This window comes from Phascolarctos cinereus, unplaced genomic scaffold, assembly GCF_003287225.1.
Source record: "Phascolarctos cinereus isolate Bilbo 61053 unplaced genomic scaffold, phaCin_HiC Scaffold_1;HRSCAF=81, whole genome shotgun sequence".
NCBI lineage: Eukaryota > Metazoa > Chordata > Mammalia > Diprotodontia > Phascolarctidae > Phascolarctos > Phascolarctos cinereus.
Window position 1 is genome coordinate 186,901,097 of NW_027555514.1, and position 26,409 is coordinate 186,927,505.

The 26,409-nt window shown below is 38.7% G+C and overlaps 1 protein-coding gene across 1 annotated transcript in view; it reads left to right on the forward strand.

Moving 5' to 3' along the window:
* PLBD1 (phospholipase B domain containing 1) overlaps nucleotides 1-26,409 on the forward strand; it is an 83,327-nt gene that overhangs the window by 33,774 nt on the left and 23,144 nt on the right. The window contains exons 5-6 of the mRNA XM_020994423.2: nucleotides 3,880-4,020; nucleotides 9,301-9,445. Of these exons, the coding sequence (XP_020850082.1) occupies nucleotides 3,880-4,020; nucleotides 9,301-9,445 (286 nt within the window). The remainder of the gene's footprint in view (nucleotides 1-3,879; nucleotides 4,021-9,300; nucleotides 9,446-26,409) is intronic.

A 26,409-nucleotide genomic window follows, 5' to 3' on the forward strand; every position in this document is an offset into this window, starting at 1 on the left:
CTCACACACACACACACACACACACACACACACACACACACACACACACACACACATACACACACACACTCCTTACTTTAGTCAGCTCTTCAAACAACAGAAATTTCTGCTTATCCCAGTCATCTCCCAGCATCAGAACCTCATTCAATTAGATCAACTCTCACCTCAGCTGCAGAACCTGTCCATTTCTAGTTAGCTGCTCTCCTCCCTAAAAAATCAAGGCCTCCTCCTATGTTATCCACCTCTAACTTAGGTTGAGAAACCCCAAATCCACCTTCCTGTCAGATAAGACAAAAATAGTCAATATACAATTTTCCTATTATCCAATGACAAACTTTAAAGTCTTTAAAAAAAGCCATGAAAGTTAGCTGCTGAGAAATAATGAACTGCTGTCGTTAAGCAGTACTTATGTCTCAGTAAGGGGCTACTTTTAGGTCTTCACAGAACTGTCTGTGTCTCCTAAAGTGTTTTTCTTTGTTTCTCACACATGCATCCTTTTTCTTCCTCCTTCAGTAAAGGAATTCATGTAAGAAAGGGGCAGAATCTTATGTAAATGTAAGAAAATGGACATTTTGATATATTGACATTTTGAATCAGTGGGGTGATCGGGGAGTGGATGTGAGAGTTGTGATAGGGCTGGAACCAAGAAGACTTGCCAACCATTGGATATGGGAGGTAAGTAAGAGTGAAAAGTCAAGGAAAACTATGAGGTTGTGAACCTGGGATACTGGAAGGATTGGTGATACTCTCAACAGAAATATAGGAGTTAGGAAGCAGGGTGGGTTTGAGAGGAAAGGCAATGAGTTTTGTTTTGAGTTTGAGGTATCTACAGGACATCCAATTCAAGATATCTAATAGGCAGTTGGTGATGCAGGATTGGGATGTGGGAGGAAGTAGTATTAGAATATAGTTCTAAGAGTTTTTGAGCAAAGCTGATAGTTAAATCCATGGAAGCCAAGGAGACCACCAAGCAAGAGAATATAGAAGAAAAGACAAGAAAGCCTAGGACAGTGGCTGTAGGTGCACCTAGAGTTAGTGGGCAGACCACGGATGATGATATAACAAAGGAGATTGAATAGTCAGACCTTAGCAGTCTTTGAGGTCTTCATTTTACAGATGAGGACACTGAGGCTCAGAGGGGTCAAGAAGCTGACACAAGCCTTAAAAGTTCATCTAGGCAGTAAGTGGCAGAGCTGGCATTCAGATTTAGGTACTCCAATCCAAATCCAGCCCTCTGTTTGCACTGCTTTGAATTGCTTCCCAAAAGAACCAAGAGAGAACAATATTAGGAAAACCCAGAGAGGAAATTAAGTATCTAGGAGAGGGTAGTCAGAGGATCATTTCCTCCAAAGAGGTCCAGAAGAATAAGGACTAAGAAAAGGTCATTTGGTGATTAAGAGATCACTGACAACTTTACGGGGAGCAATTAAAGTCCAGTGAGTGATGAGGTTGGAAGGCTGTTTACAAGGAGTTACAAAGTGAGAGAAGGGGAAGCAGAGGCAATACCTGTAAATAGCTTTTGCCCCACTAGGACACTGCTTGTGAATGGGAAGAGAGACACAGGATGATATCTTGAGGGGATGGTGGGATCAAGTGAAAGTTTTATTTTAGATGAGGACTCCTGGTCATGTTTGTAGGTAACCTTACACTGTTGACTCATAAGTGATCTTACAGTCTTCTAAAAGGTAGCCAGGTGACATAATGGATAGAGGGCTGAGCCTAGAGTCAAGAAGATCTATGTTCAAATCCAGCCTTGCATACTTACTAGCTGTGTGACCCTAGCAACTTTAAGTCTTCACCTGTTTGCTCGATTTCGTCAACTGTAAAATGGGGATGATAACAGCAACTACTTTGCAGTGTTGTCATGAGGATCAAATGAGATATTTGTTAAGTACTTATCACAATGCCTACTCCATAAAAATACTTACTCTCTTTCCCATTCTAAAATCCCTGATCTTTTTCAAATTAACTCCTCTTTTCACGTCCTCTCACCTTGTAGAGTTGTTATTTTTTTTTAACTCAGATGTGTGACTTTACATTTATCCATGTAAAATGACGTCTCATTCAATTCTGCTCAATTTTTTACCCTGTCAACACTCCTTTGAATTCTGATTCTGTTAACTGATTTTGTGTTAGGTGCCAATCTAGTAAGCATTCCTGGAGTGCCTTTTACCAAGTAACTGATAAAAATGTTAAATAGCATGGGGCCAACCACACATCCCTGAGATGCCCTATGGGAAGACTCCAGCAAAATGGTTATTAAACCATTAATGACTTTTGGGAATCCAACCTTTCAATACATTCTGAAACCACCTAACTATATAGTCATATAGCTCTCTTAATTCATCTTTTCCACAAGAATAACATGAGATTTCATCAGATGCCGGGCTAAAATCTCCCCATGCTCCTGGGGAGGCTGTAGTTAGTGGATTATTTGAACTCAAGAGTTCTGAGCTACAGCATGACGAGTCAATAGAGAGTCATCATTGAGTCTGCCTCCAATATGATGAGCCTCTAAGAGGTGGACTACTGGGATGCCTGAGAAGGGCTGAACTGGCTCACATCAGAAACAGAGCACATCAGAGTTCTCATGCCAGTCAGTAGTGGGAATGGCCATAGCACTTGAAGCCTCAGCAATCTGAGGAGGGCACAGTTTTTAAAATAAAGTAAAATGAAATGAAATAAAATGAAATCAATGTAGGTAAACTACATCTGCAACATTCCCCTAAGCCACTGGTGTCAAACTCAAATAGAAATAATACCTGCAGGCCACATATTGATTTAGAAAACCACAAATTAACATTATCTGTGTTGTAATATATTTTTATTTTGTTAAACATTTCCTAATTGCATTTTAATCTGGTTCTGGTGGTATGTGGGAGTTTCATGACACCTCTGCCCTAGACTACCTAGTCAAAAAATGAAGTAGGATTAGTTAGCCTGGCTTGACTAATAAATAATAGAACTAATGAGAGACAGAGTGGTATACTGGATAGAGCACCAACCTTGGACTCAGGAAGACCTGGGTTCAAGTCCTACATCTGATGGTAGATTAGTTGTTTGTCAGTGGACAAGTTACTTAACCTCTGAATGCCTCAGGCCACTCTCTAAGACTTTGAGTGTTAGAGATGAGTTGCCAAGCTATCTCAGAGATGAAATCACAGTTCCAAACAAACAAACAAAACACCCTCCCAAAATGAATAAATATTTACTACATTAAATTGAGCAATTTGTTCTTGAAGAAGCCATGCTGGCTTTTTGTACTCACCTTTTCCTTCTTCTTTTCCTTTTTTGAGATGTTCACCGACCACCCCCATGTTATTAACATTCTTGAACTTGGCTGGGAATTGAAGTCAAGCTTGGTGGCTAGCAGTCAGTGAACTACTTGGGGAAAGCAGTTGCCTTTGTCTTGTCCTATGACATAGCTCCCCATCTCCACTGTCTTCTAAAGATCACTGACAATAGCTCAGCAGTCACGTTAGCCAGGGCTTTTAGTACCAGGACATATGGTTCATCTCGGCCAAATAACTAGAACACATCCAGGCAGTTTGTCATTCTCTTTCCTGCCCTTTGAGTCAGTAAACCTCATTAGCTCTCCTCTGTTGCTTTACTGTCAGCCAGGTACCTCCATTACTTAAATATAACATCACAAAGCATGATGGTAAGTCCCTTCTGTGTGGGGTAAGGGTATAAAGTTCTAGAACTGATTCCACAAGATTTGTATGCAAGTCTCTGTTGACTTTATCAGTACTCTTAGCAAAGATAACTTAGTAAACCTGTGGCTAAAGGAAAAATTCTCGTTGAACAGAAAATAAATTACAATGACTACCTGGCTTGTAGAAATCAAAGCTAGTTATAATCTTCATTCTTCCTTCCCAGCCCTTGGCTCTTTTCCAGATCCAGTTCCTGAATGCGGTTGGAGATATACTGGACCTAATACCCTCACTAATCCCCCCAGCCAGTGTCTCACAGAAACATCCTATCACAGGTGATATGGGTCATTGCTCTGTTCTTATTAAGGTAAGATTGTCCAGTCGTCCCATTTTGTATGTGTACATACATGCATGTATATAAAGATGGAGGCAGAGAGCTTTTCTCATTAATTAATATAATTACATAAATATATGTTATGCATAAGTCTCTAAAACATAATTCTGATACCTTATCATGACATAGAGCTAGCTCTGGATTGTTAAAGGCTTTCACTGTGGAGGGTCAGGTTCTACTGATGTGGTTTTAAGGATGCAGAGACCCCAAAATTATTGAGATACAGGGCAGAGTCATCTGGAAAGAATTTGCAGACTTAAGCAGTATTCCAGTCAAGTGTCAAAAGTTTATTATAATGCTAATAAAGCAAACAGAGTTCCTTGTAACCTAATGAGGGGGGGTGCTAAAGATTATGTAGAAAAAGTACAGTGAATTGGTGTGCCAAGTATGCTATTAGGTGGTGCAGGGAGGAATCAAAGAGTGGTCAGCTCTTAAAGAAACATACAGTTTCTGTAGCATGGGCACAGGCATCATTTACTACTGGAAACAGGGGTGAAAGATGGGGGGGGAGGAACCTTCTAAAGGGTGTGTTTTTGGTCTGTTACATCTGTAACAAGATAGCCTCAGAAGTTGACTTCTATAGCTTGACCTCTGGATTGTATATAGTAACTGTGGAAATCAGTACATGATAGTTCTGCTAGTACAAGGTGTGGAGACTATAGGGGACTACAGGAGACTACAAGGGAAATTCTACAGAGGTCAACTTGTTCTTGTAACAGAGAGAGATAGTTTCCTTCACTGGGGCCCACTCATGAGTTACTGTTAGAAATAGGTCCTTTGGGCTGGGGAGAGGTATGGTCCTAGAGCTGGGGTCTAAGAACCACATCAGTACCGAGCTAGAAAGACTTTGTATACCCAGTCTGGGGTTTAACCCTATGTATGTAATCCAAGGACTAGCCTACTTAAGGCTAGAAAGGCTCATCACCAGAAGGTTAGCCACCAGATGATTTATTTTTCAACCACAGCAAATCTCAAAGGTGTGGAGAGGTTGTAGCCAGTATTAGTGTTTTTAGACCAATGAAATGACTACTCCTAGAAGAAGTGAGATATACGTTGTATTGTATTATAAATGTTTCCTGTATGCCAGACAGCAGCACTGACTAACCCCTCATATACTTGAAATTCATATTTGTGGGATTTTCTGCAAAGTGGACCTCAGATGACTTGGGTATTGAATAGATGCTAAGAAGATCCATGCTATATTTGACTAACCCCTCACTAGGCACAAAATCTCAGACAAACTAGTCAATCTGCTTTGTGACCTCTCTGGTTTTCTGTTCCCAAGCTACTGTTCTGCTTAATTAGAATTATTCCTCAACAACAACAACTCAGAGCTTGCAACATAGCTGATAAAGTTGTGAAATCTGTCATTTCATATGTCCTCCCTCCCCTTCTCTTACCTCCCTCTCTCTTTCCCTGCCTGTCTCTCTGTCTCTCTCACTCTCTCTCTTTTCCCTTCTCCTCTTATTCTCTCCCTTCTCCCTCCTCTCTTTCTCTTCCTGAATTCAGATTTTGGGTCTGCTCTGTAATTTATGATTATCTTGTAGTTAGTATCTAAAGTCTCATCTTCTATCTATAATCAGATAAGTTAAATATGTCCTTTAATCATAAAATCAATTTTGATATCCACATCTCCAGTATATTGTAGCTTGGAACAACTGTCTCAGAACTCTGAGTCAGTGTAACTCTAACAGAACTCTGGGCAGGTTTAATTCAGCAAAAAAAAAAAAAACAAAAAAAAACCTACCTTGTATGAAAAAGCAATAGCTTAGGATCGGTAACTTACAAATATGAGATATTAAAAACATTCTTGGTACACACTCAAATCAGCTTTGTGCAGTGGCAATGACACTGGACTCATGTTTAGAACACTTGGATTCAAATCCCAACTTTCCTAATTACTACCTGCATTACCTTTGGCTAGTGACTTAACTTTCTTAGCCTTTAGCTTTCATCTTCTTTATAATGAAGGAGGTTAGACAAAATGGCCTCTGAATTCTCTCCCAGCTCTAGCTCTATGATCCTACCATTTTACAGACTCTAGCCACTGGGAGGGAAGATTCGGGGCTTCAGTTCAGTATCCCCCTCCTTTTTTTAACCCCAAATAATTCTGGCTGTCACTGATTGGCCAACAGTAGGTCCCAGGACAGTCTCTACTTGGTCATTGGGCCCTGATTGGCTCAGAGTGAATGTAAATAGCAATTGTTTCTGTTTTGGCCAGAAACTCTGAGGGTCTTCCCCCTCTAGACTATTTTTTCAAATTAGGTAAAGAAGCTATTCTCTGCCTTATTTCTTAATAAGCCTTAATCACTGAATGTATGTTGCCTCAGTCAAACTGAGACCTGTTAAAGACCTTAGCTTGAAAAGGCCAAGGTTTCCCGCTGCATCCTGCACCATCTTCAGTTGTCCTGATCTATATCTGGCCACTGGACCCAGATGGCTCTGGAGGAGAGAGTGAGGCTGGTGATTTTGCACAGCCCTCCGTCACTTAAATCCAGTTCACTTGTATGTCATGGCATCACCTTCCTGATATCATGGTCCTCTTCCAGAATAAAGGACAAACAACAACAACAACAACCTTGTGTCACAGCTTGAAAACTCCAAATAGGTCTTAGTCTTCATGGCTCCATTTTTCTCTTCACATTTGAAGAGATGTATGACCCAAAAAGGATGTATGCCAGTCAGGCAGCAAGAGCAAAGGAAACAGATATATAACCTGAATGCTGCATTTCTAGTCTTATGATATTAAAAGACCTAGAGGAAGGTCTCAAAAAAAGTTGGATGGCTTCTTAGAAGGACAAGGACAGGAGTCATACACATTGAGAGAGCATGAAGGAGTTGTGATGAGGTTACAAGTCCATTGAAGTCAGAATTTAGGAGAGGCTTACCACCAGATTGGTTGCAGGGTTTTGGCCACAGTGACTCTATGAGACAGTCAAATAAATCAGATTACAATCTGCATTAGTAAAGGGAATTTACACTGATAGATCATTAAAGTATTGAAGAATGTGTATATATGCATAATTCAATTCAACAAACATATATTAAGCTCTTCTGAGAAGTGGGTCGTAGCAGGATTCTGCTGGATTTGGAATTAGGGGACCTGTGTTTAAATGCCACCTCAGACACTAGCTGTGAGACCTTTGGCAAATTATGTAACGTCTCTGAGCCTAATTTTCCTCACCTGTAAACTAATAATAACAACAACCTTTAAAATTTACAAAGAACATTTTATCCATTATCCTATTTGAGCCATGTCCTTCTAAGAAGCCATCCAACTTTTTTGAGACCTTCCTCTAGGTCTTTTAATATTATAAGAATAGAAATGCAACATTCAGGTTACATATCTGTTTCCTTTGCTCTTGCTACCTGACTGGCATACATCCTTTTTTCTCTGCATGTAGATCACTGTCCTTGGTACTAGCATAGAGCCAAGGTGTCAATAGGACGTAGATGTCTTCATGGAGGAGGGAGTTCTCTCTTTCATCTTTTCTATACCACTTGTTGTAGATCCCCTCCTTTGACTTTAGCATATTCTACTTTGAATCCTACTTACTTCATAAGATCATGGATTTTGAGTTGGAAGTGAGGCTTTGAGACTAACCCCTTTATTTTACAAATACGGAAATGAAAACCGAAAGAGGGTAAGTGACTTGCTCTATGTCCATCCCCTTAGATTATAAACTCCGTGCCTAGCACCTAGCTCAGTGGCATATAAATGCTTATTGAATTGACCTAGGACTTCGATCTGCTGTCTTGGGATTGACAATACCAAGCTTAGCATTCACCATAACTAAGCCTTGCCCAGACTCATCACACTGCTGCCACTAGTGCTGCTCTGCAGCCATGTTTGTGCCATCTAGTACCATGTTTCCCCTTCCCATCTTGCTTCTCACCTTTAGCTCTGAGAATAGTAATCAAATCTACACAGCCATCGCTGGAAAATATATGTCAGTCGACTGCTTTATGATACCATTCCTGACCATAGCACTCCTCCTTGACTACCACTGACTGGCTTATGTTGCCGCCTCTATTAGAGTTTAAGCTTCTTGAGGGCAGAGACTATCTAGCTGTATTTGAAGCACATAAGTAAGTGCTTTAAAATGCTTTTTTATTTATTCATTCATTTGAATAACTGAATTTATTGATTTATTGAATTCATTTATTCATATAAACATAATAAAATATTAATAAATATATTGTAAAGGTTCAGCAGTAAGTACTATACCTAGGTGTAGCTCAACAAGGGGAAGATTATTACTAACAGAGTTTAGAGAAAATTTCTTGGAAGAAGAATATTTGAATTGAAGCTTTAAAGTATGGATAGGAACTCAGCAGATGAAAGGAAGGAATAAGGCATGAGCCATGGCATAAGCCATGGGAGCAGCACTGGGAGCAAAAGCATTAGAGATAGAAAAACTGGGAGAGAAAGGGATGTGTGAACCATGATGAATACATAACCCAGTTTGACCAGAGTATCCTGGAGTATGGCATAAGAAAGGTGATGCCAGAGTATATAGAACTTTGAAGGTCAGGCAAAGGTGTAGAAACTTTTTTCACTAACCAATAAGAAACAGAAGAGTTTGAAGCAGAGAAATGACATGACATTTTCTCCTTCCACTTCCCATAGACCGACAGTGCCCTTTCTGGACCCTTAATATCATAGGTCGCCATTTTGTAGGTACTAGACTGCAGGCCTTGGGCAAATTACTTTACTTTACTGACTTTATTTTTCCTCATCTGAAAATGGAGATTAAGTAACACTTGAGTTACTTATTAAATTTTTTTTTGAAGATTAGATGAGATAATGTATGTAATGTATTTTGTAACCATACAGCTTCCTATTAGTGAACTGCTATCGACCTACATCTTTCCTCTACTTTTTTCTTCAGGGAAAAAAGGAAAGTACGGATGTCCAATCATTCCTTAATTTTTAATTTCCCACCATGCTTCTTTTGATCAAACTGAATTATTAGTTTGGGGCCTCCTAAGCAAACCATAGTCTTAGTGCAGTATGGGGCTCAAAACTGCACCAAGACTTTTGGACCACCCTGTATTAACAAATGTCATGAATGGCGACTGCTACTTAGTCTCTCAGGGAAAATAAGAAATAATGTCAAGAGAATAACACATTGATGTGTATGTCCTTCTGTTTTCCTGTATCCTTATAATCCCTGCAACCATCTTTTGTTGAAAAAAATCTGATTCATTCTCTATAGGCTTCTGTTTGATTTGCTGTGACTCTGACCACAGGTTCTTCCTGGGTTCGAGAACATCTTTTTTGCTCACTCAAGCTGGTTTGTGTACGCATCTACACTAAGGATATACAAACACTGGGACTTCTTCATCGAAGATCCAATGACTAAAAGTTCTCATCATTCATTCAGCAGTTATCCAGGTAACAAGATTTAATCAGCTTTACTGTTCCAAAATTATTAGAGAGAAGAAAAGAGAGCAAGATCTGTCTAAAACTGGGGAAAGGTTAGAATTACAGAATTTTTCTTAAAAAAAGAAATACTATCTTAGTCCTTTTAAGTAATATAGAAATTCTAATTATATTAACAGTGCTCCTAATAGGTCATCCATATATTTAAATTAATGCTTTTTTTTTTGGTTTTTGGTTTTGTTTTTATTTGCTTTTAGGCAATTGGGGTTAAGTGACTTGCCCAGGGTCACACAGCTAGTAAGTGTCAAGTGTTTGGTCTGAGGCCGGATTTGAACTCAGGTCCTCCCAACTTCAGGGCCGGTGCTCTATTCACTGCGCCACCTAGCTGCCCCTTAAATTAATGTTACTAAATGCATGAAAACTGGTTGTTCTCCTGGTTGCAAATGTCAGTCATGGTAATTTGGTTCAGTAATCACTTATTGCAGTGGGAGTGTAAAATACTGAAAAGCTTTTAAAAATATTATGAATCTACTTTCCTGGCTCAGTAAATGTGAAATAGAGAATATCCTTCATGGTTCAGAATCACATAGTACCTTAGTCTAAATAGTCATAATTATTATACAGGATTATAGACACAGAAGAAAAAAGAAACCACTAATCAAAGGGTTTGAGTCAATTATATTTGATGAAATTGAAATAAGCCTCTATGAGTAATCATAATTAGTAATGAGTAATCCAATTAGTGTCCTCTGAAGCAGTATGATGGGATGGGAGCAGCAATGCCCTGAAATTAGGAGAGCGAGGCTCCAAGTTCTGACTCTGCCACTTAGGAACCATGTGAACCTTTCTGAATTCTCATCTTGGTAAGGGTCGAATGGGGACAATCTCACTTGTGATAGAGTTGTCCATTGAAGTATAAACACCACCCCCATTCCCCAACATGAGCTAACTGGGCTTGCATTTGCCTTGAGAGCTTGCCTATATTAGGTCTAGGATTGGTATAAATTATGACTTCAGCTGATATACTTTCCTTCTTATGATGAACTTGTGTTTGCCTAAGAATATAATTATGCTTTGTCTCTCTTACTTGTAGAAAATCCAGTGCCTACTCCTTCCCCCCATCTCTCAAGCTGGGTTCAGGCTGAAGCAGGGATAATGGGGAGATGGGAATAAGCATTTATACAGTGTCTGCTATGTGCTAGGCACTGTGCTAAGTGGTTTTTTTTTAAACAAATATTATCTCATTTGATCCTCATGACAACCCTGTGAAGTAGGTGCTGTTGTTATCACTTCCTTTTACAGATGGGAAAACTGAGGCACACAGAGTTTAATGACTTGCCCAGGGTCTTCCTGAGTCCAGTCCCAGCATTTTATCCACTGTCACCAAGCTGCTTCAACCCTTTCTTCAGAGGCATCAAATCTCTTTTCCAAATCTTTACCCAATATGGCCATTAATTACACCAGGCCAGGATCTGTTAGTCACCTGATATTCTTTATATAAAGTGTGGAAATAGATTCATCGGTCATGACAATAACGTGAGAAAGTGACCACAAAGAAACTGCTAACTGAGCTGTCTGCAGTGGGAACCTTTCTGAAAGTCTGCTTTCATTCCCTAATCTTCGGACCTCTCTCAGAGGAAGGAGGACCCAGGAAGAAATTGTCCACCAACTTAACTGAGAGACAGGCTTGCACCCTCTTTACCAGGCAGTAGGGGAAGTAGGAGGAAACAAAGCTCTGTCTAGTTGCTCCACAATATCACCTATTTACCCCATCAGTTCTCACCTAGGGGTAAAGGGTCACTTTTCAGCTACTAATCCTCATCATAAAGAGCAAGGCCTCAGAGTCAAGGAAGAATGGAGCAGAGGAGCAGGCATCTGGAAATCAGCTTCGCCACTCACTCTTCCTCCTGTATGACATGAACAAGATTGGTTTCCTCTTCAAAGAAGCCTCCAAAGGCCATTTCAAAAAGACTTTGCCAAACTGGTGAATTCTGGAAAAGTCATTTCCCAAGTCTGATGCCCCTGTGGTAATGCTCACAACAGAGGCATGACATCTTTAAATGGAGGGAACTGGGCTAGATGATGTAATAAGAACCTTTCTAGCTGATTCTCTGAATTAATATTTTTACTATACAGAAAAATATTTTTCAAAGTTTGCCACGCAAGGGAGGAATCTAACTTTTAAAAATAAAGATACTCATTTTGCATTTATGGCAATCATATTTGTCCAAAAGACATTTTCCAAAGATGATGTAATTTGAAATTGTTAATATTTGAAAGGGAAAAGTGTTGTATATTGAATTCAGATGAAGACTGGCAGTAATAGTTTCAAAATGAAAACTCAAAGAATCCATCCATCAATCAGCAAACATTTATTAAGCATCTGCTATGTATCAGACAATGCAGTAGGCTCTGGGAGTCGTTGCTGTTGAATCATTTCAGTTGTGTCCAACTCTTCATGATCCCATTTGGGGTTTTCTTCACAGAGATACCAAAATGGTTTGGTATTTCCTTTTCCAGCTCATGTTACAGATGAGAAACTGAGGCAAACAGGGTTAGATGACTTGCTCAGGGTCACACAGCTAGTAAGTATCCAAGTTCAGATTTGAACTCAGGTCTTCCTGACTCCAGGCCTGGTGCTCTATCCACTGTATTGCCTACTTACCCCTTAGGCTCTAGGGATATATGGAAAAAAAGGAAATAGTCTCTGAACCCAGGGAACTTACATTCTTTTGAAAGAAGATTTTCAATTTCAGTGCTGGGTTTGTTTGTTTTTAAGCTTAAGGTAATTATTGTCTTTTTGTGGAAATTTTCAAGCTTTTATTTCTCACAATCCTTACATTTTCCAACCTTTGCATTGAAATCAGTGACTATCATAGTGTATGCTGATTTAATTTAGAAGATCTTATTTAGTTCTTATGTTTACCATTATTTTGCAATTAAGCTGCAATTATTTTCATGTTTGCCTTTTTGCCAATTATTTATTTGACAGATCTATAATATGAGATGACCAGATAGCCCATAAAGTGATGCTTCTTATTATGTTTGGACATTCACTAAAATAACTCTGTTGCCTCCCCAAGAAGTAGTCACCATTCATCCTTCCCTGCAATTACCTCCTTCTTTCTTCTGGTTTTGCTTATAGCAAGAATATCAAGTTTGGCAGGATTCACCTCCTCCAGCAAGGATCAGGCCACTTGACAAAGAGCTTACATTTGGAATATCAAAATTCAAGTTAAAGTTTATAGATGCTTAAAAACTGTGATTCTTAGCACCCTCTCCCCCATATAACACCATCCCTGCAGAAGCAAAAGGGGGCCACCCAGGACTGAGGGCCATTTTGTATTTTTCTTTGTTTCATGGGTCGAGATGCCCAGAAGATGTCATCACCATCACCTACTGGTGACAAATCTGCCTGTATTAGAAAGCAGGCTCAGAATATTCCCTAGGCCATATTCAAAGCCTTTCCAACATGGTAGAACCTGAGTGCTTACGCTTCACTTTGGATAGCCTTCAAGAAGCATGGGTCATTGTGCCATGTGCATCAGAGTAAGACTTTGTGGAAGCCAAAGATTTATAGACTTCCCTTTGTATCAAGAGCAGTTCTTTTGGAGAAAATTATTGGTATGCACTGGGCATAATAAGTACCAAAAAAGCATCACAAGAAGTGAATACTTTCAATAGTTAAGAAAATGCTTTATTGAAATAGGAGTTATCTAGGGCTGTGTTGGAGCCAGCTTGAACTAGCTAGTGACAGCTGACTGTGAAATTTTCAGTGTGAGCATTTACACCTCAAAATCAGCAAATGCTACAAATCAGGGTTTGATTTATTATTTTGTTAATTTCCTAGACTTAAGAAAGTGATAGAGAAACTGTTAATGAAGATTAAGCTTAAAACTGTCTAAAGCAGACATTTCCTTTTTCCTGGAGAGCCAATCATCAAACATTTACCAGAACAGCCCTGGAGTTATCCCTGAATCTGCTGTTTGTGTAGAGTTAGACCACCAGCTTGTAGGGGCAAAGATCAGAATTAATCAAAAGCAAGGAAAAAAATGAAAAAAATATACAGTGAGCAGTCGAAACAACACAGTCCAGAAATATTTATACAAGTTCTCACCAATGGAAGATGGACACCAGAAATAATATTGACCCCAATTACAATAATGCAGTTTAATTGCATAAATAATATTGTCACACTAGAAGACTAAACGATTTCAAAAAGCACCATAGTGAGCCAAACAAGCCTTTATTATATACCTACTATATGCCAGCATACATGCTTGGCATACAAAGAAAGGTAAAAAAAAAATGGCCTCTTTTCTCAAGGAACTCACAGTCTGATGGGGGAACCAACATGTAAACAACTTTGTACAACCAAAATATTTACTGGATAAATTGGAAATAATCAACAGAAGGAAATCACTAGCATTAGCATTAAGGGGGACTGAAAAAGGCTTTTTGGGGTCAGCTAGGTGTCACAGTGGATAGAGCACTGGCCCTGAAGGCTGGAGGACCTGAGTTCAAATCTGGCCTCAGACCAAACACTTGACACTTAATAGCTGTGTGACCCTGGGCAAGTCACTTAACCTCAATCGCCAAAAAAAAAAAAAGGCTTCTTGTAGAAGATGGGATTTTAACTGAGACTTAAAGGAAGCCAGGGAAACAGCCAGTGAAAATGCCCCAAATTCAGGAGATGGAGTGTCTGTGAGGCACAGCAAGCAAGGAGATGGATCACATTGGATCACAGAGTAAGCCCATGGTGGAGAGGTGTAAGATAACTGGAAAGATGAGAAGGGGCCAAGTGATAAAGGGCATTGGAGGACAAAGAGAGGATTTTCTATTTGATTCTGGAGGTAATAGGGAGCCACAGGGGTTTACTGACCAATGGAGTTACATGACACCATGATCAGTTTGACAGCTGGTCTGGAGGGAAAGAGACACAAGGCAGGCCGGCTAACCAGAAGGTTATCATAATAGTCCGAACATGAGGTGATGAGAGCCTGGGCCGGGATGGTAGTCATGTCAAAGAACAGAATGGGACATATAATGAGAGGTGTTAATAAGGTAGAAGTGATAGAACTGGCTATTGGAGGGGGGTGAGAAAGAATTGAGGTTTGGAGGATGACACTAAGATTGGTAGCCTGAGTAACTACAAATATGTGATTTACCTAGCAAGCAGTGAGAGATGGCAGCCAAAGTCAACACTGTTTAGAATATAAACTTGTTTGTAAAACCTTATAGGTCATGGATGCTTATAAGCAATAATCCCACAAAGCAGAGGTTGATAGTGGAAGTTGGCCACGACAGAGACAGCAAAAACCTGAAATTTGCACCATCTCAAATAATGGTCAAGAAATCCATTGAGCAACTACAGTGACTACTTCAACCTCCTAACTGTAAAAAGTCAGCCAGAAGCCCCACAGATTGCAGGAAAGGCAATCTCTAGCAAAGCCAGGACCAGCACAGGCAAACAAACCCATAGCTTCACGTTGCAACCAGAACAGCGCCAGAGGACACATTTAGCCTTCAGGACTCTGTGTCCAGAGGCAACAAGAAGTGTAGAGCTCCTCTGAGAAATTTCCAGCATGGTGGAAATTTCTTCCTTCCTTCCTTCCTTCCTTCCTTCCTTCCTTCCTCCTTCCTTCCTTCCTTCCTTCCTTCCTTTTTTTTTCTCTTCATATCAATTGGGGTTAAGTGACTTGCTCAGGCTTACACAGCTAGTAAGTGTCAAATGTCTGAAGCCAGATTTGAACTCAGGGCTTCCAGACTGCAGGGCTGGTCCTCAATGATTGGAAATTTCTGGTAGGGCACATTGGAAGCCCAGGAGAACAACAATGTCCAGAGTAACTTGGCAAAGTTCAGATTGGAACAGCCCAGACACTCAGGGGCTCTAAGGTCCCTAACATTTTTTCCTGAGATTCCCCTGAGGGCCTTGACATCTCAAAGCTCTGAGCCTCAAATATTAAGGAGGACCAAACCCCAGGAGTTAGGATCAATTGCAGGAGCCTGGGCTTTTGTATAATAATAATTAATATAATAATAATAATAACAACAACAACAACAATAATAGCCACACCAATAACTATTACCTTGCTACCTTTTAACTTTTTTTTTCTGAGAGGGTCTTAGGAGACTAGATTTTTTTGGTATCAGGGATTTCCAAAATGAAAGTTTCCTAGAAAAAATCAGGTGTGGACCTGATCTGTAACTTATAATCTGAAAGAGCTCTCTGGAGTACTGCTGGGTTAAGTCCCTTGCTCATCTTCACATAGCCAGTATGTATCACAAGTAGCACTGGAATACAGGTTGATCCTCAGTTCTCTATCTTTGTTGCTTCTCTCGTTCATAACATCACAAATAATAATAACCCAGCTGGATTTTTGTGCATCACTGCTCTGTTCTTCTGGCTGTGCTTCTTTCTCTCATACTAAAAAGGCCTGTAATTGATCCTGCCATTCTGTCAAGCTATCATCCTAAATCTTTTCCCTTTCAAAGCCAATTTCCTGGAATAAGTCTACCCTTTTTGACTTTATTTCTTCACCTCCCACTCATTTATCAGCCTCTCCCCATCTCTTTATTTTGCCCACAAAATCATATGAAAGAATTTATTAAATGTTTTGCTTGAGCAAAACCATATCTAAAGCATTTCTTTGATCTGCATCTAGTAAGCATGTCAGAAAAGGCAATAATTTTAAGATTAATTCTGTATTGATCCTTTCTTTATATTACTGTCATTTTTCAATAAATGCCCCCCACCCATGCTTAGACAGGCCCAATAGAACCCATCCATGTAACAATGATGAGTTTGTTAATTAAAAGAAATCAGCATTTTGGCCATGTCTGAAAAGAGATACCTCATTCTACACCTAGGGCTTACCTCCTCTCTACCAAGAGGTGAGAGGTATGTCTCATAAATAGTGCTCATGATGAAGGACTGGTGCTTGCTTTGATGGCAGATCTAATGTCTTTCAATATTGTTTTCTTTTACATTATTATGGTCATCGTACTCTGCATCTTCCTGGCTTTGCTTCCACTCTGCATCATTTCAAGTTTCTCTAAATTCTTAATATTTATTATTTCTTTTTTTAAATTTTATTAATTTATTTTGATTTATCAACAATCACTTCCATATGCGTTTGACTTGAAATTTTTCTCTCCTTCCCCCCCCACCTCCCAAGACGCGCACAATCTGATATAGGCTTTACATTTACATTCCTATTAAACGTATTTTCACATTAGTGAAGTTGTAAGTAAAAATTAAAACCAATAGGAGGAACCAACAGAAAGAGGAAACAAAACTCAACAGAAGATAAAAATAAGTGATAGTGATTCGACTTCCATAGTTCTTTCTTTGGATGTGGACAGCATTTTCCATCCTGAGGCCTCTGGAGATGTCTTAGATCCTTGTAATGCTGAGAAGTTTGACAATATTAGTCATCGTATAACGTGGGTGTTATTGTGTACAAAGTCCTTTTGGTTCTGCTCACTTCACTCAACATCAGATCATACGTCTTTCCAGGTTTTTCTGAAGTCAGCCTGTTCATCATTTCTTATAGAACATTAGTATTCCATTACATTCATATACCACAACTTGCTCAGCCATTCCCCAATTGATGGGCATCCTCTCAATTTCCAATTCTTTGCCACCACAAAAAGAGCTGCTATGAATATTTTTGTACATGTGGGTCCTTTTCCCATTTGTTTGATCTCTTTGGGATATAGCCCTAGAAGTGCTATTGCTGGATCAAAGGGTATGCACATTTTTGTAGCCCTTTGGGCATAGTTCCAAATTGTTCTCCAAAATGGTTGGATCATTTCACAACTCCACCAACAATGTATTAGTGTTCCAATTTTCCCACATCTTCTCCAACATTTATCATTTTCCTGTTTTGTCATGTTGGCCAATCTGATAGGTGTGATGTGGTACCTCAGAGTTGTTTTGATTTGCATTTCTCTAATCAATAATGATTTAGAGCATTTTTTCATATGACTATAGATGGCTTTAATTTCTTCATCTGAGAACTGTCTGTTCATATCCTTTGACCATTTATCAATTGGGGAATGGCTTGTGTTCTTATAAATTTGTCTTAATTCTCTATATATTTTAGAAATGAGGCCTTTATCAGAGAGACTGGTTGTAAAAATTCTTTCCCAATTTTCTACCTTCCTTCTAATCTTAGTTGCATTGGCTTTGTTTGTGCAAAAACTTTTCAATTTAATGTAATCAAAATTATCCATTTTGCTTTTCATAATGTTCTCTATCTCCTGTTTGGTCATGAATTCTTCTGTTCTCCATAGATCTGATAGGTAAACTATTCCTTGTTCTCCCAGTTTACTTATGGTATCAGCCTTTATATCTAAGTCATGAACCCATTTTGACTTTATTTTGGTATATGGTGTGAGATTTGGGTCTATGCCTAGTTTCTGCCATACTCTTTTCCAGTTTTCCCAGCAGTTTTTTTCAAAGAGTGGGTTCTTATCCAGAAGCTGGGGTCTTTGGGTTTATCAAATAATAGATTACTATAGTCATTGACTACTGTGTCTTGCATATTTAACCTATTCCACTGATCCACCTCCCTATTTCTTAGCCAGTACCAAGCAGTTTTGATGATTGCTGCTTTATAATACAATTTAAGATCTGGAATTGCTAGGCCACCTTCCCCTGCATTTCTTTTCATTAGTTCCTTTGATATTCTGGACCTTTTGTTTTTCCAAATGAATCTTGTTATTATTTTTTCTAACTCTATAAAATAATTTTTTGGTAGTTTGATTGGTATGGCACTGAATAAGTAAATTAGCTTAGGTAGGATTGTCATTTTTATTATATTAGCTCGGCCTACCCATGAGCAACTGATGTTTTTCCAATTATTTAGATCTGATTTTATTTGTGTGAAAAGTGTTTTGTAATTGTGTTCATAGAGTTCCTGGGTTTGTTTGGAGGTAGACTCCTAAATATTTTATAATGTCTACAGTAAGTTTAAATGGGATTTCTCTTTCTATCTCTTGCTGTTGGGCTTTGTTGGTAATATATAGAAATGCTGATGATTTATGTGGGTTTATTTTATAGCCTGCAACTTTGCTAAAGTTGTTTATTATTTCAAGTAGTTTTTTACTTGATTCTCTAGGATTCTCTAAGTATATCATCATGTCATCTGCAAAGAGTGATAGCTTTGTTTCTTCTTTGCCTATTCTAATGCCTTCAATTTCTTTTTCTTCTCTTATTGCTAAAGCTAAGTTTCCAGTACAATATTGAATAACAGTGGTGATAATGGACATCCTTGTTTCACCCCATCTTATTGGAAATGCTTCTAGCTGTCCCCATTACATATAATGCTTGCTGAAGGTTTTAGATAGATGCTATTTATTATTTTAAGGAAGACTCCATTTATACCTATGCTTTCTAGTGTTTTTAATAGGAATGGGTGTTGTATTTTATCAAAAGCTTTTTCTGCATCTATTGAGATGATCATGTGGTTTCTGTTGGTTTTGGTGTTGATATGCTCAATTATGCTGATAGTTTTCCTAATATTGAACCAACCCTGCATTCCTGGTATAAATCCTACCTGGTCATAGTGTATTATTCTTGTGATAAGTTGCTGCAATCTACTTTGCTAGTATTTTGTTTAAAATTTTTGCATCTATATTCATTAGAGAAATTGGTCTATAATTTTCTTTCTCTATTTTGACTCTTCCTGGTTTAGGTATCAACACCATATTTGTATCATAAAAAGAATTTGGTAAGACTCCTTCTTCACCTATTTTCCCAAATAGTCTATATAGTATTGGAATTAATTGTTCTTTAAATGTTTGATAGAATTGCATGTAAATCCATCTGGCCCTGGAGATTTTTTCCTAGGGAGTTCATCAATGGCTTGTTCAATTTCTTTTTCTGAGATGGGGTTATTTAAGTATTTTACTTCCTCTTTGGTTAATCTGGGCAATTTATATTTTTGTAAATATGTATCCATTTCACTAAGATTGTCAAATTTGTTGGCATATAGTTGGGCAAAATAATTCCTAATTATTGTTTTAATTTCCTCTTCCTTGGTGGTAGCTTCACCCTTTTCATTCTTGATACTAGTAATTTGGTTTTCTTCTTTCTTTTTTTAATTAAATTAACCAAAGGTTTATCTATTTTATTGGTTTTTTCATAAAACCAGCTCTTAGTTTTATTTATTAGTTCAATAGTTTTCTTAATTTCAATTTTATTAATTTTTCCTTTGGTTTTCAATATTTCTAATTTAGTGTTTAGTTGAGGATTTTTAAGTTTTTTTAGTTTTTTTAGTTGTATGCCCAATTCATTAATCTCCTCTTTTTCTATTTTATTTATGTAAGCATTTAGAGATATAAAACTTCCCCTAAGAACTGCTTTTGCTGCATCCCATAAGTTTTGGTATGTTGTCTCATTATTGTCATTCTCTTGAATGAAATTATTGATTGTTTCTATGATTTGTTGTTTGACCCAATCATTTTTTAGGATTAGATTATTTAGTTTCCAATTATTTTTTAGTCTATCTTTCCATGGCCCTTTATTACATATAATTTTTATTGCATCATGATCTGAAAAGGATGCATTTAATATTTCTGCCTTTCTGCATTGGATTGTGAGGTTTTTATGCCCTAGTACATGGTCAATTTTTGTGTATGTGCCATGTACTGCTGAGAAAAAAGTATATTCCTTTCTATCCCCATTCAGTTTTCTCCAGAGGTCTATCATACCTAACTTTTCTAATGTTCTATTCACCTCCTTAACTTCTTTCTTGTTTATTTTGTGGTTAGATTTATCTAGTGCTGAGAGGGGGAGGTTCAGGTCCCCCACTAGTATAGTTTTGCTGTCTATTTCTTCCTGTAACTCCCTGAACTTCTCCTCTAAGAATTTGGATGCTATACCATTTGGTGCATATATGTTTAGTAATGATATTACTTCATTGTCTATGGTGCCTTTTAGCAGGATGTAGTTTCCTTCCTTATCTCTTTTGATTAGATCTATTTTTGCTTTTGCTTTGTCTGAGATCAGGATTGCTACCCCTGCTTTTTTTACTTCAGCTGATGTAATATATTCTGCTCCAGCCTTTTACCTTTACCTTTTTCAAATGTGTTTCCTGTAAACAACATATTGTAGGATTATGGTTTTTAATCCATTCTGTAATCCGTTTCTGTTTTATGGGAGAGTTCATCCCATTCACATTCACAGTTATGATTACTATTGTGTCTTTTTCTCCATCCTTTCCCCCCATTTATGCTTTTCTTTCTCCTTTTTCCTTTCCCCCCTTCACTAGTATTTTGCTTTTGACCACCACCTCCTTCAGTCCCTCCTCCTTTTTATCATCCCTTTCCCTTTTCTTCCTCTTTACTCTTACTAATATCCACCCTGTTTATGTATACTCCTTTAATATGGTGTAATAACAATACAGTTCTCAAGGGTTGCAAGTGTCATATTCCCTTGTAGGGGTTTAAACATCTCCCCCGTTATTAACAACATATTGTATCTTTCTGTCCTATTTACCTTTTTATGTCCTTCTTGAGTCCTGTACTTAAAGATCAAATTTTTTGGTGAGCTCTGGTCTTTTTATCAGGAAAGTTTGGAAGTCTCCTATTTCGTTGAATATCCACCTCCTCCCTTGAAAAATGATGCTCATTTTTGCTGGGTAATTGATCCTTGGCTGCATTTCAAGCTCCTTTGCCTTATGGAATATCATGTTCCACGCCCTGCTGTCTTTTAATGTAGAAGCTGCAAGGTCCTGTGTAATCCTGACTGTGGTTCCATGATATTTAAATTGTTTCTTTCTGGTTGCTTGCAGCACCTTCTCTTTCATCCGGTAATTTTGGAATTTTGCTATTATATTTCTTGGCGTTGTCAATTTGGGATCTCTTTCAGGTGGTGATCAGTGGATTCTTTCTATGGTTATTCTCCCTTCTGGTTCTAGGACTTCTGGGCAGTTTTCCTTTATGATTTCCTGAAAGATACTGTCCAGGCTCTTTTTTTCATCATGATTTTCAGGTAGTCCAATAATTTTTAAATTGTCTCTCCTGAATCGATTTTCCAGGTCAGTTGTTTTACCAATGAGATATTTTACATTTTCATCTATTTTTTCATTTTTTTGTTTCTGTTTGACTGATTCTTGCTGTCTCATAGAGACATTAGTTTCCATTTGTCCAATTCTAGTTTTTAGCAGATTGTTTTCTTCTGTTAGTTTTTGTACTTCCTTCTTCAGTTGGCCAATTGTGTTTTTCATGGATTTGTTTTCTTCAGTGTACTCTTCTGTTAGTTTTTGTCCTTCCTTCTTCAGTTGGCCAATTGTGTTTTTTAGGGACTTGTTTTCTTCAGTGTATTTTTTTTCCAATTGGCCAATTGTATTTTTGAAGGACTCTTCTACCTCTCTCATTTGACTATTAAAATCCTTCTTGAGCTCTTCTAAGAAGGCTTTTTGGGCTTCAGACCAGTTCATATTCCCTTTTGTTGTTGCAGATGTGGGTTTGTTGACAATGTTGTCCTCTTCAGAATTTCTGTCTTGATCTTCACTCTTCTCATAATATGAATCTATGGTACGTTTCTGTTTACTTATGGTGTTTCTTTATTCTCTGGCCTTTAAAGAGACTGAGCTCTCCTGCTGGGGAGCAGAGGGCACTGACCCAACCTTCTTGTGTTGGGAGCCTAGGTCTTGGTCACTGGCTTTGTGTGCTGGGGCCTCTTATGTTGGCAATTGGAGGCTGTAGGTTTCTGGCAGCTTACCTCGTGTTGGGCTGGAATCAGCAAGGCTGGAACTTTCAGGCAATTCTAGGTTGCCTGCTTTTCCTTTCCTTTAGCTTTCTTCAGCTCCTTTTAGATGGGTGCTGCAGGGTGTTTATCTGCCTGGGACCCCCAAAGTGTTGTCTCTTTCTGCTAATGCACTGGGAGATTCTTTTGCAGTAGAGTGCTGAGGCACCTGGTGGTTTTCTGAGCTGGTTTTCACCTCTTCCCTCCCCTCACTGAGGCACTGGAGGTCCAGGTGTTGGTGTTTGCCTGTTCTACCACCTGGGCTTCAGGATTTCTTCACAATTGGAGGCTGCAGGGCTCTGACAGCTGACCTGGTGTTGGGCTGGAACCATAGGAAGCCTTTAGGTTGCTTTCTTCACCTCCTTTCAGATGAATGCTGCAGGCTACTTATCCACGTGGGGCCCCTTGTAGTTCTGCCTCCCTTATTTTTGCTGAGGCACTGGGAGACCCATTTGCTGGGCTGCTGCACTGCTGCTCCCCATCTTTCTTCTAGTTCAGCTGTTCCAGGGTTTTTTCTGGGGTGATATTTTCTGAGTTTTCAGAGGTTGATAGGGGAGAGTGAGAGCAACTACCTTTTTACTCCACCATCTTCCTCCATAATCTCTTAATTGTCACTTATCCAAACAAGGCCTAATAATCACATTTGCCATTTTTGTTCATTTTGTATTTGTTTTCAGTAATCTGGGAAGTAATTTATTGGGGTCTAGTGACTTGAATTTATCGAGAACAGCTAATGCTTTCCTACCATTTTCTCTACTTCTGGTTTTCAACCCCTTTTCACCTATTTATGTTCTGTCTTTTCCAGCCCAAAGATCATTCTCCTTAGCAGAGGAGATATCAGCATTTATGTTCTATATTACCTTTTTGCTTCTAAAACTGTGTAAGAAGGTACAAAGTGAGATCAGTCAAGTAACTATATAGCAGAAATAAAAAGAATAAAAGAGCAGTTCTAGCAGGTGTTTCAGTAGATCTCTTTTATCTCTGGGGAGGCATGGATATTCTCATGGGGGAAGCAGAATTGTGAGGTACTTGAATTGATCTTAGATAAGGGGTGGGGAACCTATGGCTTCAAGGCTATGTGTGTCCCTCTAGGTCCTCAAGTATGGCCCTTTGACTGAATCCAAACTTCATGGAACACCTCCTTTTATTAAGAGGATTTACCAGAATGTAACTAGCTGGAGTAGATCAGGGGTAGATCCTTTTATTGAGGGGATTTGTTCTGTGAAATTTGGATTCAGTCAAATGGTCCCACTTGAGGACCTAGAGGGACACATGTGGCCTCAGGGCTGCAGGTTCCCAACCCCTGCCTTAGATCATATCTAGTACAGAGAGAGACTAGGAAGTTGGTGAGATCAGTGTACAGACACACAAGTTTGGGGGGTCCATTTTCTTTCATTTACCCTTGAGTCTTCCTGAGATGGCAGTAGAAAGCCACTGTGACACGTCTGAGCCCTTGAGATTAGGGACTTTTTACTCGATGTATAGATAACTAGGGCACATGGCAGTTGCCTTTGAAGCTAGGATGGCTGCTTATCTTATGGAGGAATGGCAGCTTGCTTTAGAATTGGAGATGGCCAGAATCTGGTCATCATCCCTCTCTGCCATAGTTTGGGAGTCCATCAGTGAGTCAAAAGAGGCTGAGAGAAGACCACAGCCAGCACCCCTCAAATCCACTCAGAGACTTGGATGGTAAAGATAAGCATGGCTGAGGCAAGTCCAGAGAGGCAGGGACTGATGACTATTGAAAATAGGTAAGATGGAGAGGAAGTCAGTTCTCTGCCACTGTACTCCTCTTGCTTCCCATTTGTTAACCCTTATTCCAAGAGGGGTCCAAGACATGCAACCTCTTCCTTTATCTTTTCTGTGGCCAGTGGGAGCAGGTGGTTATGGATGAATCACCCAGCATCCCAAAGTTTCCAGAGATGGTTGGGAAAAGAACAGTTTTTCTTTATTTTTTGCTATGCATCCCTTCCCCCTTTTTTTGCCATAGTATGTTGAATACTAGTGCTCATGAATATGGAAATGTTAGAGGAGGAGAGAGGAGATGACAGGATATAATTCAACTAAGAAAAAGATTCCAGATGTTGGGTAGTAGGTAAAGCCATCGATTTACTGTTTTTAGTATTTATTATTTTAAGCAATATTTGATATACCCTAATTTAAAATCCATACTTGGCCACTGCACCAAAAAAAAGATGTATATATGTAGTGGGATGGGGTGGAGTGGGGTAGACTTAAGTTTGAAAGTAGTCTAAGCATTTTCAGGATGAGCATCCTCTGGTGGCCAGGAGAGGATACTGCCACCTTTTGGAAGGCTGGACCACACCGAAGTGACTCCTGGGTTGATGATTCAAGGAGAGCACCATCTTGTGGATAACTAAAATATGCCAGATGTACCTCACTTTTGATAGGATCAAGTTGACCCCAATGAATGATGGCTGGGATGATGTCTCAGAATTCGTATACAGGAATGAGCACCCAGAGTAGGATGACCTTGGGAAGGATAGATCTGATAACACAACTTGGAATGAGTTAAGAGATTTTAAATACATTTTTGGATTACTAAGGATTATAGGAACAGTAAATAACAGGGCTCTCTATACATAGGAATCCAGTTTAGAACTGGTACATTCCCTGATATATACAAACATTAGATTCCAGTCCTTAAAATGTGGACCAATAGGTCTTTGTTTTTGTGCCAGCTGAGGAAGGTAATGTCTTCACCAGGAACTGTCAAGGCGTAGGAATAGTAGTGTAGGTAGCAGCAATTACAACATGTATTTAGAGACATTTCTAGATCTTTTCTATTTCCATCATGGGAGATACCTAATAAAGTGGGACTGCCATCAGTGTAGATTCTTGAACTTTGCCATATTTAAGTAAGGACTCATAGTTCATTCATAAGGAGTTTATCTGGAATTCAGAAACCCAGGGAGAGAATTGAGGACAAATTGGAAGAGAAAGTCCATTGGATGAGTAAAAAAGAGGCATAGCACAGTTTTTAGCAGATGAAACCTGTACAGGGAAGGAAAATATCCAAGTAGTTTGAGGAATGGAGGAACTTTGTAGTAGAAAGAAGGGAGAAGCATTGCCAGAAGTGAAAAGGTTCATCAGGTGCCATTGGTGGTGGAGGACTGTGCAAGATGGTATGTTCTTTATCTCACCCTCACTCCTTTCAATCCTCTAAACAATGGGCTGGGGCAGCTAGGTGGTGCAGTGGATAGAGCACCAGCCCTGGAGTCAGGAGGACCCAAGTTCAAATCCGGCCTCAGACACTTGACACTTACTAGCTGTGTGATCCTGGGCAAATCACTTAACCCCATTGCCTAGACAAAAAAAAAAAGGTAAGGCCATGTATTTGAATTCAAAATGTCAACTTCACAAGCACAAGCTAGGTAATAGATCCACCACCACCACCCCCCGCAAAAAAAAAAAAGAGAGATCCAAAGGCTTTAGAGCATTATAAATTTAATAACTAAATGATATGACATGGAAGTCATAAAAGCTGTGATCTTAAGTATAATGTTCAGGAATGAGTTGGGCTTAGCATCCTCCCTTGGAGTCCCTTCCAACTCTGTAAGTTTTTAGAAAAGGAATTTCAACATGCAAATTGTCCAAACAACTGGTCAGTCTTAATACTCATCAGCTTTCTTTGTCCATTCAATCCTATATGTTTTCCCTTATATATGGTAATAGTCAACATTTACTTTATTGTTCTGGTTCTGTTCATTTCATTTTGAATTATTTCATTAAGTCTTTTCCAGTTTCTTAATATTTCTCATACTTATCAATCTAAATTACATTATAGTGCCATTATTTTAACATGCCACAGTTTATTTGGCCATTCCCCATTCACATTTTGTTTGTTTCCAGTATTATACAATTATAAATAATGACAATAAAAAATCTTTGAATAGGTAGCTCTTCATTTTTCTTTTTGATAATGCTTTTAGGATTCATCTTTACAAATATAATAATTGGGTCAAAGGATATGATTATTTTTATAACTCCTGTAGTGTACTATCAGATTACTTTCTAAAAACAACATACTAGGAGTTTGAAATTCTACCAACAAGGTATGAACTTACCTATTTCTTCACAATTGTACCAGCATTGGATTGCTACTTTAATCATTTTTGCTAATTGATTGGGTATTATTGTATCTCAAAATTATTTTAATTTGCATTTCATTGATTATTAGTGAGCAAGAGCATTTGAG